This window comes from Bos grunniens, chromosome 24 (assembly GCF_055505025.1).
Source record: "Bos grunniens cultivar Pamir isolate PY7600 chromosome 24, Bosgru_T2T1.0, whole genome shotgun sequence".
Classification (NCBI taxonomy): Eukaryota; Metazoa; Chordata; class Mammalia; order Artiodactyla; family Bovidae; genus Bos; species Bos grunniens.
Genome location: NC_141188.1, coordinates 38,724,278 through 38,737,258, shown reverse-complemented (window position 1 = coordinate 38,737,258; position 12,981 = coordinate 38,724,278). Strand labels below are relative to the sequence as shown.

Below are 12,981 nucleotides of genomic sequence, written 5' to 3'. Positions count from 1 at the left end.
CTGACAAAGGACTGAACTTGGACCCTTGGCAGTGACAGCGTGGAATCCTAACCACTGGATTGCCAGGGAATTCCCAGGACTTCTGGCTTTAAAAGAAACCCACCCACATTCTGACATACAGCAGGCTAAGTGGAAGGATAGTCACACCACTTGGCAAAGCTCTGTGCCCGGGAAGGACCCTCGCCACCCTGATGAGAAACGCCAGGCTCAGAGGGGGTGCCGAGGGACCAGGTTCCTGCACTGACCAGGCATGGGGGGCACGAGGCAGGGGCTTTGAGGAGACACTCGATGGTCTCCCTGCCTGGAAGGTCAAGGGGGGAGAGGATGGGGAGGCATGTAAAGGAGCCGCTGGGGAGACGACGCACAGAAACCCCATGCGACTCCCCTGACAGCAGGGCGGGGGAGACCATGGGTTTGCAGGAACTGTCCTACTGAGCAAACAGTGGAAATGCTGCTTTGCACTTTGGCTGGAATGAAGAGAGAAAACACTCAAGCTGGTCCTGGGGGCACTGTGTGGTTCCATCACAGCACTGATGGATAAAGAAGATGTGGTGTGTGTGTATATATACACACACACACACAATGAAATATTACTTGCCCATTAAAAAGAAAGAAATATGGGACTTCCCTGGTGGTCCACACTCGGCTAAAACTCCACACTCCCAAAGTATGGGGCCCGGGTTCGATCCCTGGTCAGGAACTAGATCCCACATGCCTCAACTAACACCCAGGACAGCCAAATAAATATAAATTTTAGAAAAAGAATGAAGTAAAGCATTTGCAGCAACATGGATGGATCTAGAGACTATGACCTATCTAGGGCCCGTACTGACCGTCCCTCCAGGGCACGGAGCCCCGCCGAGAAAGGAGTCCCGCCCAGTGTGACCACGCAGAGGCCCCTGGAATCAGGCTCCACAGGGCAAACAGGCTGGCATTTCTGAAAAGTGCAGTCTAGAGATCACTGACACACACACAGCTCCAGCCTCGCGGGTTGACATCGGCAGGGCAGTGCCCTTGGAACAGAGGTCACCTGTTATCACTGAACCCTAGAGAAGCCGACCTGACCCAAAAAGTCACTGGGGATTTCTTCTTTGATAGAAATTCACAAGCTGATTTGAAGCTGTACATGGACACACAGAGGGTCTACCTGATTTTAAGACTTGCTGTAAAGCCGCCACGGTCAGGATGTGAGGAGGCACAGTGACAGCGTCGGCAGAGCCCGTCAGCGGACACGCGGGTCCCGCAGAGCTGGCGCGGGGGCTGCGGCTCCGCACCCAGGACTTTCCCTCCCTCCCCACCCTCCCCACCACCCCCTGCTTCTCCGCTTCTCTCTGGCCCAGCTGCCTCTGAGGGGGGTCTGCCTTCCGCTTCCACGACGGGAGCTGGGGGGTTCTCTGTTTTAATTACAAATTTAATGACAAATTCCTGGAACTGACTTCACCCCTGCTAAGCAGGAGTCTCCCGAGGGAGCCCAGAGTCCTTATTTCTATCAAGCTCGCAGGGGACTCTGCACACAGCTGTAGGAGAGGCCGGTGCCAAGGACACAGCAGTCCTAGAGTCAAGGTTCAGACGGAGAAAAGCAGCCGCTGCTTTCACCAACTGAAGAGCTTTACAGAAACCAGATGCTCACAGAGCAGAAGGGCAGGTATCGTCCAGAGGCAGTGTGGTCCGAGTCTGCGCAGTTTATGCAGCCTTTATGTATTTATGACACTCGGACTGACTCCATCATGCTATCTGGGACCTAGACTGGCCTCAAACTCAGCCAATTTCAAGTTGAAGGCCAAAACTGTCATAACACTGGCATGAGGCCACTCTTCCCCTGCCAGGCTTTACAAGTGCCGAAGAATTGATGCTTTTGAACTGTGGTGTTGGAGAAGACTCTTGAGAGTCCCTTGGACTGCAAGGAGATCCAAGCAGCCAATCCTAAAGGAGATCAGTCCTGGGTGTTCATTGGAAGGACTGATGCTGAAGCTGAAACTCCAGTACTCTGGCCACCTCATGTGAAGAGTTGACTCATTGGAAAAGAGTCTGATGCTGGGAGGGATTGGGGGCAGGAGGAGAAGGGGATGACAGAGGATGAGATGGCTGGATGGCATCACCGACTTGATGGACATGAGTTTGGGTGAATTCCAGGAGTTGGTGGTGGACAGGCAATTCATGGGGTCGCGAAGAGTCGGACACGACTGAGCGACTAAACTGAGCTGATTTGAAAAACCTGTGTTTTTTTCATTCTTACAGCACAGCTTAGGCTAAGCAACTGGATAAAGATGGGGTTCTTAAATCTGTAGCACCCCCAAATGAAATGTTATTAATACCATTCAAAACTAAAAATAGAACTACCATATGATCCAGCACATAGACTCAACAGACATGAATCTGAACAAACTCCAGGGGATAATGGAGGACAGAGGAGCCTGGTGGGCAAAGAGAACATGACTTAGCAACTGAACCACAACAATAAGATGATCCAGCAATCCCACTCCTGGGCATGTATTTGAAAAAAAAACACATAATTTAAAAGGATACATGCAGCCCAGTGTTCACTACAACACTATTTACACGAGCCAAGACATGGAAGCCACCTAAATGCCCATGGATAGAGGAATGGATAAAGAAGATGTGATATATATACACAATGAAATATTACTCAGCCATTAAAAAGAAAGAAATACGGGACTTCCCTGGTGGTCGAGTGGATAAGACTCCACACTCCGAATGCATGGGGCCCGGGTTCAATCCCTGGTCAGGGAACTAGATCCCACATGCCTCAACTAACACCCAGGGCAGCCAAATAAATAAAAATAAATTTTAGAAAAAGAATGAAGTAATGCCATTTGCAGCAACATGGATGGATCTAGAGACTATGATACGAAGTGAAGTAAGCCAGACAGAGAAAGACAAATAGCATATGACATCACTTACATGTGGAACCCAATTTTTTTTAAAAATGAAACAACTGAACTTACAAAACAGAATCAGACTTACAGATATTGAAAACAAACTTATGGTTACTAAAGGGGAAACACAGGGGTGAGGGATAAATCAGGACTTGGGATGAACACATGCACACTACTATATATAAGGTGCATAACCTATGGGATCTCCTGTATGGCCTAGGGAGCTCTACTCAATATTCCAGGATAACCTATATGAGAAAAGGATCTGAAACAGAATGAACATGTGTGGCTGTATAACTGAACCCCTTTGCTGTACACCTGAAACTAACATAACATTGTAAATCGACTATACGCAAAAAAAAAAAAAAAAATTTAAGTACTTACAAGAAATTGCCTGAAGACATCTGCAGAAGAAAGGGGTGGCAGATTGGAAAGAGGAAGCAGTCCCTGGGGTGTGTGGAAACAGTCCTGCATGTCCGGCAGGAAGGCCCTTCTTGGAACCATGACGTGGGGGAGGAGAGCTACCCTGGCACAGAGACTGTCCCTCTGCCTGGCTCAGCTCTGTGGGAGCCCCAGGCTTCTCAATACCAGGAACTCGCCTACTATCCCAAGTGAAAGGGGAACAGCAGAAATGCCCAAATCTGCCCGGGGCTCAGTATCTGATCAGATGGGTGATGGGGAGGCTGTGTGGGCTCAGAGGCTGTGGTGCAGGCCAGGTGGTCCCAGGGCCCCAGCAGGAAGCAGATTCTGTCTTTGAGCCACGCTGGGGTGGGGGGGGCAGGGCCTGGAGCTGCCCCCACCCAATAACTACAGTAGCATGGAGACCGGGCAACTGTGGACAAGAAGCAGCTAAAAGAACGGGACAGGGAGCTGGGGGAGGGGGTGGGGGGAACTGAAACAAAAGTCCAGACTTCTGAGGCCACATCCACAGAATAGAGGACTTCCCCAATCCCCTTGTCGTTCAGAACCTGATTTACTAACCATGAATCCTAAATGTTGGGCTTCCCTGGAGGTAAACAATCCACCTGCCAAGCAGGAGACTTGGGTTTAGGAATATCCCCTGGAGAAGGAAATGGCAACCCACTCCATTATTCTTGCCTGGAGAATTCCATGGACAGAAGAGCCTGGCGGGCTTAGTTCATTAGGTCACACAGAGTCGGACACAACTGAGCGACTAAACAAGAACAACAAGAACCTGAATGCTAGGGAGGGGAGATTTCTCAGCTTTTTACACTTTACACTTCAGTCCCAATTTAGACAAGAAAACAAGAAAAAGAAGGAAAGAACAAAACCCTCTGGATCCCTAGAACATTCAGCAGAACACCTAAGGTTGTCATCCCACGTCTGCAGTGCGGGCGAGCCCACCTTCACTGCTCTGAGGCTGCATGCTTGTAAGAAGAGGAGAGGATTTCAGCCAGAAGCAGAAGGGATGTCCAGCAGAGGGGACAGAGGGTCACAGTCATGCTGATACTGAGGGATGACCAAGGGCCAGTCACTATTTAATACACTACTGGGACTTCTCCGTGGTTCAGTGGTTAAGACTCCCTGCTTCCATTGCAGGAGGCATAAGTTTGATTCCTAGTCAGGGAACAAAAATCCTACATGCCACACAGAACAGCCAAAAAATAGAAAAAGAAAAGAAATACTCCTTAGGAACAGGGGGGCTTCCCAGGCGGCGCTAGTGGTAAACATACCTGCCCATGCAGGAGACGTGAGTTTGATCCCTGGGTCAGGAAGATCCCCTGCAGGAGGGCATGGCAACCCACTCCACTATTCATGCCTGGAGAATCCCATGGATAGAGGAGCCTGGTGGGCTACAGTCCATGGGGCTTCAAAGAGTCAGGCACAACTCAAATGATTTAGCATGCACAGGAACAATAGTTATCATGCTAACTTCTTGAAGTATCACTATCACCATGATTCTCTCCAATTAACAGCTATAGAAAGTGAGGCATTAAGTAGATAAATAATTTGTCCAAAGTCACAAAGAATGTGTAGAGTAGCTGGGATTACAGACTTGGGAAATAATAATCACTTCCTGGCTCAAAATTCTCCAAGAGTTTCTCATGATACTTGAAATCCAAATCTGTCATCTCAGCCTACAAAATCCCACCTGATCTGACCCCTACCCGCTGACCTCATTGCCTGTGACCTTCCCCCTTGCTCATGGACTTGATCAAACTGACGTCCTGAGTTCTCAAACAGGACAAAGACATCCCTGCCTCAGGATCTTCGCACATGCTGTTCCCTCTGCCAGGAACAGATCTCTACAAGGCTCATTCCCTCATCTTACTCACGTCTCTGCTCAAAGGTCGTCTCCACTGAGCAACCTTCCCTGACTTCTCATCTAAAACACCAAGTCCCCTGTTCTCTGTCACCTCCTCTGCTTATCTTTCCCTGCACACTGATTGCCTGCTGAAATCAGACCTTTATTTGCTGGGCTGTGCATTCCCTGACTTCCCCCTCTAGATCCTGCAAGGGCTAAAACTCCAGTGCAAGGACATGACTATTTGTGGAATGAATGACTGTATGAATGAAGGGGGGTGGGGTACACGGGGCCCAGGAAAGGGCATGACAGCTACCTCACAGAGTGGACGATGAGACAGTCACGAAAATACAGTGGTCCTAGGGACTTCCCTGGTAGTCTAGTGGTTGACTCTGCACCTCCGCTGTGGGGGATGTGGGTTCAATCCCTGGTCGAGGAGCTAAGATCCCACAAGCTGCAAGATGCAGCCAAAAAAATATACTAGTTCTTTACCTTTTAGAAGTTAGGCACCTCTCCAAGTCCTGGATGAAAGGCAGGGACCTTCTGTCCAAAAAAGTAACCAAACATTTGTATATAGTCTCGAGAGTCTCTTTTAAGACCCAGGGAAGAACGTCTGCACTGATGTGAGGGATACAAAGAGACTGGGACTGCTTTCAGCATTGGCTGAGGCCATTCTGGTTCCCCCTCCACCCTCCCCACCCGCTGCCAGCTGGGCAGTTCAGCTCCCTCTGGGTGCTTCCAAAGAAGAGAATGGGCTCCCTGCACAGGGCAGCAGGCGGGGCAGAAACAGCAGAGTCTAGGTCCTTGGCCCAGCAATCTGGCCTCTGGTGACCATGTCCTGCACCCTCAGCTCCGCACCTTGGCTTGCGGTGGGAGCAATGATGACAATCGTTAATATTCCTCCCCTTCCAACACACAAGCCGCGTCATCTCTCAGGGTGACTTGTTTTGAACAATGGGATGTGGCAGAAGGGACATGGTGCCAGCTCCGGGCCCCGCCTGGAAGGGGCTCCTGCTTTTGCCTTGTGGTAAGTGTGACTCCCCGAGACCACCATGCTGAGAGAAGGTGCACGTCCACCACGTGGAGAGAGAGGATGGCCCTGCGCAGGAACACGTGGCCGGTCTTCCTGCAACTTCCAGCTCAGCCCAGCCCAGCCCACTGGTCCCCTGACCACAGCCAAGTGAGTGACTTGAGCTGATGTCAAGTGGAGCGGAAGAGCTGCCAAGTCAGTTCCTGCCCCGCAGAACAATGGAAAGTGATGAAGCCTTGTTGTTTAAGCCACCAAGGTCTGGGGTCGGCAAACAGCAGGTCCATCCCACCCCTCAGCAGGGACGCCCTCCCCTCCTGCTTCTCTGAACCCTTCCAGTAGTCATGTACAGATGTGCGAGTTGGACCATAAGGAAGGCTGAGCACTGAAGAATTGATGCTTTCAAACTGTGGTGCAGAAGATTCTCAAGAGTCCCTTGGACTGAAAGGAGATCAAACCAGTCAGTCCTAAAGGAAATCAACTCTAAATGTTCGTTGGAAGGACTGATGCTGAAGCGCCAATCCTTTGGCTACCTGATGTGAAGAGCTGACTCGCTGGAAAAGACCCTGATGCTAGGAAAGATTGAGGGCAGGAGGGGAAGGGGGCGACAGAGGATGAGATAGTTGGATGGCATCATCAACTCAACGCACGTGAATTTGAGCAAACTCTGGGAGACGGTGCAGGACAGGGAGGCCTGGCGTGCTGCAGTCCATGGGGTCGCATAGAGTCAGACACAACTGAGGGACTGAGCAACAACTCACCGTTCGGTACAAGCTCCAGCATCGCCCCCTTTCAGAAGTCTCTCTCATCACACCATCTCACCCTTCACCCTACTGGCCTATGAACTCGCAACCTACTCAACCTTGATGAGAAGGCCTCATCAACTCAGAGAAGTGCTCCCTGACTTCCACGGTGGCCGTGACCATCTCTGCCTACTTGTCCCCCTCAAACTGTCATTGTCCCCTGCACTGCCATCCCTGTGCTCCACACACATAAGCTCATCACTCCCACACAAGACGGGCTCAGTAAGAGCCAGTGAACTACAAGGACGAGCCCTGATACACCATCTCGTTCACCCTCTCTGCAGGCCTGTGTGTGTCACTCCCCCACCCCCAAACCTGGGCCTGGAAATGCCCGGAAGGCCAGGGTTGTGCCACTCACCTCCTCATCCCTCACGGAGCCCTGCACACAGTGGCTGTTTAGTCACTAAGTCGTGTCCGACTCCTTGTGACCCCAGGGACTGCAGCACGCCAGGCTCCCCTGTCCTTCACCATCTCCCAGAGTTTGCTCAAACTCATGTCCACTGAGTCACTGCTGCACACAGTAAGCACTCAATAAATGTGCTGCTGACTCTTCACGGGGCGCTGTGACCTGAGCTCTAAACTCACCCAGTGACCCCTGACACTCAGGTTCTCCCGGACCTGGATGCGCTGCAAGAATGGACAGCCTCGGCCTGTGTATTGTTAACTCTTCTCAATCAATGGAGTTCCCGAAAGTCCATGCATTCTACTCTCACGACAATGGATTCATTCCAAAAGGAGCATCTTGTGGGAGCCACCTTCCCTTTACAGGCATTCACCCCAACCCCTCTTTCCACAGCCAAGCGTGAAGGAGTTAACACAGCTTCCCACGCCGCCCGGGAGCTGCAAATCAACTGGAACTATCTGCTTCGATCTGTTGTTACAAAGCACAGTCCAGACAGAACTGTCACCAGGAGGCACAATCACCCTATGAACACACACAGGGTCCCCTGACCTTTCCCCAGCATTCCAGAGATCTGGGAGCTGTGTGGGCCTGGGGGGAGGGGATGGAGGTTATAAATAGCAGGACTGGCCTGGGTAATTCCTTATCTACAAACTCCTTATCTCTGGGAAGGTTCAAAGCGTGTCCCACTGACCACTTCAGACTTCCCACTTCCCTGGGATCAGGCCCTGGCTCTCCTCTCCTCAGGCTGTAAGTCCCAGCTGCGTTGTTGTTGCTGTTATGCAGTTGCTATTATGCAGTTGCTAAGCTGTGTCCAGCTCTTTGCAACCCCATGGACTGCAGCCCATCAGGCTCTTCTGTCCTCCACTATCTCCTGGAGTTTGCTCACATCCATGTCCATTAAGGCGGTGATGCTATCCAACTATCTCATCCTCTGCTTCCCCCTTCTCCTTTTGCCTTCAATCTTTCCCAGCATCAGGGCCTTTTCCAATAGGACCCAATCCTAAAATCCCATAGGCTCACACCAGGCCAAGAACTAGCATCAACACATGAGGGCCTTTGTCACCTGGAGCTGAGCAAGGTGAAAAGGCAACACAGGCCAGCAGGGAAGACAGGGGGAAAGAAAACAGGGAGAGGACTGGTCAGGAGGTGGAGTCCTTCTTGGCACACGGCTGGCCCTCCCTTGTCCTCGTGGACCTGTGAGTCTGCGTTCGTTTTGGGGAGACACAGAGGAGACGTGGGCTGGCCTGGACGACAGCACCCAGGGTCCCCACCCTGCCTCCACTGTGCGACTTTAGAACATGTCCCTGCGGGGAGCAGCCCATGTGCCCCAACTACTAAGCCTGTGCTCTGGAGCCTGGGAGCTGCAACTGCAGGGAGAAAGCCCACACACTCCAACTAGGAAGTAGCCTCCGCTGTCTGCAACTAGAGAAATTCTGCTCGGCAATGAGGACCGAACACAGCCGAAAATAAATAAATAAAATTTTAAAAATAAAACTCTGCTCAGCACTGAGGTTGCTGAATCCAGGTACCAGGGAGGCTCTGTCCTTCAGGGATGACATGCTGAGCCCCCAGGTAACAAAAATGTTAACTTGAATATGTCACTCAGTACTATTAAGGGACCATTCATTCAGTCCATTCATTCATTCAACAAACATTTGTCAAGAGTGAAATGTATAATGGTAAAGAATCTGCCTGCGATGCAAGAGCCACAGGAGACACAGGTTTGATCCCTGGGGTCAGGAAGATTGCCTGCAAAAGGAGATAACAACCCACTCCAGTATTCTTGCCTGGAGAATCCCATGGACAGAGAAGCCTGGCCCCCTACAGTTCATGGGGTCACAAAGAAACAGAGATGACTGAAGGGACTTAGCACGGATGTGCATACAGAGTGTGTAGCATGAATCTCCCTAAGCACAGCCGATGAGCATCCTTGTTCTGGGCGTGCTGGGGCATTGAACAGTTCCTGCCCCTAAAGTACTCTGTCCAGGGTCCTCTCTCTGTCTTTGGAAAGGAACACAATGCGTTCTACTTGCCATCATCGAGGCCCTAGGTTTTAGGGAACAAGAGATTGCCCAAAGATGATAATGACACCAGCAAACAAGAAGTGATGTTTTCAGAGAGGTGAAGGGGTGTGCATACAGGAGACTCCCTGAGTAGAAGACAGGACAACATGCCCATTGCCCCAAGCTGTTAGGCCACAAATCTGACCCCAAATCTAAGCTCCCCAACATGACAGTATAGATCAGCCTTCTGCCACCTACCTGAGGGCAAGGACCAGTTTTCCTTCTGTATTTTCAACCTGTTGTGGGCTGATAACTTACAAAACGCACAAATCGTGTGCTTGAGTGCTACGGTGACGTCAAGTTATTCTAAGTTTCTAAACACTTGCTCTCACTGTTGGTCTTTGTCTCATTGCTACTCAGCACCAGACAATTCACGCACTTTCCCCACCCCATCTACGAAGCACACTTTGGGCCAGCAGTGACGTGGCTCATGCCACAAACCATCCAAAATCTAGCAGAACACGCGTTACAAATACTTAAAATGGGAAGGCAAAGGTGCACTTACTTGCCGATGGCTGAAACCGGATCAGGTCTTGCAGGTCAGTAGAAATCTGGAAGACGTGGCTGTAGAACTGCTGGACGGAATTCTTCAGGCCGGAGATCTCTCTGGAGTGTGTCCGGAGCGTCCCGTTCATCTGCCGGACGCAGCTCCAGAGGCTGTTCATGTGCTTGTTGAGCCCCTCCTTGATCTTCTGAAGGCTCCCAGAGATGGAGTCCAGCTTGCTACAGGTCTTCTCCACGTGAGACACCCTGTCCTCCACCACGGACACCTCCCTCTGGACTCCGTGCGTCTTCTCCTTACAAGTGTCCAGCTCGCTGAGGACGAGGTCCTGCAGCCGCTGCCACCTGCCCTCCAGCTGGTCGCAGCAATGCGCTGGGGGGGCCTGGGGAGACGGCAGGGGCGCCTCCGTCCTCCCTGGCTCACCCACCTTGGACCACCCACCCCCTGCAGCCTTTTTCCCTCCTCTACCACCACTCAGCTCGTTCTGTAGACGTCTCAAGTGGTCATCTGTGTGGTTGAGCCAAGAATAAAGAAAACTGAAGTCCTGCTGAAGTCGCTGGATGCTGTGTTCAGTGTCCTGAAACTTCCCCTGCATCGTGTCGTTTAGAGATCTCAAAAGGCTCACCATCTCGCCCCCGTTCCGCAAAGTGTCTTCCATCCCTCGAGGCTCTCCTCGGAGGTTCTGCAGGCACATGTCCTCCACCACCCGCACTTGGTCCTTCAGGCGCTTCAACTCCATCATGACCTGCGGGGGCCCAGCCCCCGACACAGTGGGCGGGGCTGCCACTGGGGGAGCAGGTACCATCTCTGAGCCATTCACCATCTCCAGGAGGGCGCTCCCCAGCCGCTCCTCCAGGGACTGTATTTTCTGATCAAGCAGCTGCCTCAGGCCGTCCACCTCCCCACTAATGGTCCCCCGGAGGGTTTCTTCAATGTAAAAGCAGTGCTCTTCTGCATTCCTCTCTGTCACGTTGATCCTTGCATCCAGTTCATGCCATCTGGCATCGAAGTCCACATCCGGCTCTGGAGCCTCGAGGCGGTCAAACTCATTGTCTAGTCGTGCATTCAGCATTCTTGTCGCTTCAGAAACTCTTTCGATTTTCTGGTCTAACATCTTGATCTGTGGCCCCAAGTCACCAGGCTTGGTACCGTCACAGCAGTTTGCATGGGCTGGAGGGTCTTGGACCCGGGCCTGAAGGTCACTGATTTCTTTTCTCAGCTTGGCCTCCTTCTCTCCTATCAGCTCGATCACTCCCAGGTAGCTGCTCCCATAGTCATCACAGTGCTGCTGGAAACCGATCAACTTGTACTCACACGAGTTCTTCAGGTCAGCCAGCTTTCGGTCCATCCCTTCCATAAGCTCCTCCCTCAGGGCATCGATCTTACTGTCCACGTAGGCTTGGAAGAGCTCGCTGGTCGTCATGGTGACCGTTGGGCCCTGGGCGGCCTCCTGGAGCTGTCTGAGCTGCCCTTCATAGCCCTTCACTTTCCCGTCCAGCTCCTCCAGCTTGTCACTCTTGGTCTTCAGGGCATCCTTGACTTCAGCCAGTTCAGACTTGATGTCCTTCATGCCTGACTCCTTATTGCTGAGGATGCCGGGGGGCTGAACTGTTTCTGGTTCTCCACCCACAGCGCTGATGGGCGTTGGCCGGGGGTGCAGGTTGCTCAGCCATGAGGCCAGCATCTTGCTGGCATCGTCCTGGACGGCGTGTTTGAGGTTTTCACTCACTCCAGCAACGGAAGACTGAAGGTCCAGAACCGTCCTGGTGAGCCGGAGAACCTTCTCCTCCAGCACCTGAATTTTCTTTTCCTGAAGTTCCTGGGGCCCCTGTTTTGGATCTCTTGTCTGACTTGGGTCTGCTGCAGGAGTGGGTGACACAGTGTTCTTAGGCTCTGAGACTCGGCTTGGTTCATTGTCTGTTACAAAGAAAAAAAAGAGTCGGACACGACTTAACACTTCCTCCTTTTACCCAGTTTTGCAAAGACAATTGACAGGGTACTCCTGGGATACACGCAAACCTCCCCTACCACTCCCCTCTCACCACACACAGGCAGTCACTCCGCTGGAGTGCAAAAGATGATGGGCGTTAAGTCAAACAGACCTCCAGGGGATTCTGGCTCTTCTGTCTACAGTCCGCCCTCGAGCAAGTTAATTCACTTCTGTGAACTATAATCCCCTCATCTATGAGGCGAAGTGACTATCTTCCCTCCTCTGGTTGTCAAGAGAATATTCACAGGACACATGACAGATATACAATGGTCTCTTTCACCCTGAAGGGAAATATTCTTTACTTATATTATCATCGGAACATATCATTCCCACATTTGTAACTGCAGCCACACCCCGACAGCTGACTGCATTCTGTAACCACAAGAAGCCACTTGGGATCCACCCATTAGTTGTTGGGTGGTATGATACCATGGCTTCCCCGGTGGCTCAGCGGTAAAGAATCTGCCTACGATGCAGAAGCCACAGGAGACGCAGGTTCAATTCCTGGATCAGGAAGATCCCCTGGAGAAGGGAATGGCAACCCATTCCAGTATTCTTGCCTGGAGAATCCCACGGACGGAGGAGCGTGGTGGGCTACAGTCCATGGGGTCCCAAAGAGTTGGACACGACTGAAGTGACTTAACACACAGGCACACGATATCATGAGAGCAGCAAGTTATCCTCCAAGCAACTCCTAAATAGTCTCTTTCTTTTATTAGCATCCCTGTGCTAAGAGTCTCACAGACATTGTTTAGCACCACCATGCAGTTGGGAAACTAAAAGCAAAAGAGAGATAAAACAGAGTCTATTGGTGTCTCCCAACAACACAGCCATGTGGCCCTATGTAGTGAGATTCACTAAGTCAAAGAATACATTGAAATCTTTTTTTACCCATGTCCCACTCAGCTTTGAGATCTCAGATCCAAGACCAGAGATTGAACCTGGGCCCCCAAAGTGAAAGTGCCTAACCACTGGACCACCAGGGAAGTCCCCAAACATTGAATTTTTGATAATTCTACTTTGGGAAATA

The 12,981-nt window shown here is 51.4% G+C and overlaps 1 protein-coding gene and 1 non-coding gene across 4 annotated transcripts in view; one reads left to right on the top strand and one right to left on the bottom strand.

The window, feature by feature from the left end:
* Nucleotides 1-12,981, bottom strand: part of EMILIN2 (elastin microfibril interfacer 2) — a 59,188-nt gene that overhangs the window by 9,033 nt on the left and 37,174 nt on the right. For all 3 annotated transcript variants that reach the window (XM_086373089.1, XM_086373090.1, XM_086373091.1), the window contains one exon: nucleotides 9,965-11,878. In XM_086373089.1, the coding sequence (XP_086229215.1) occupies nucleotides 9,965-11,878 (1,914 nt within the window). The remainder of the gene's footprint in view (nucleotides 1-9,964; nucleotides 11,879-12,981) is intronic.
* TRNAR-CCG (transfer RNA arginine (anticodon CCG)) lies at nucleotides 2,679-2,751 on the top strand. Its single transcript has one exon. It is a non-coding gene; the product is annotated as a tRNA-Arg (tRNA).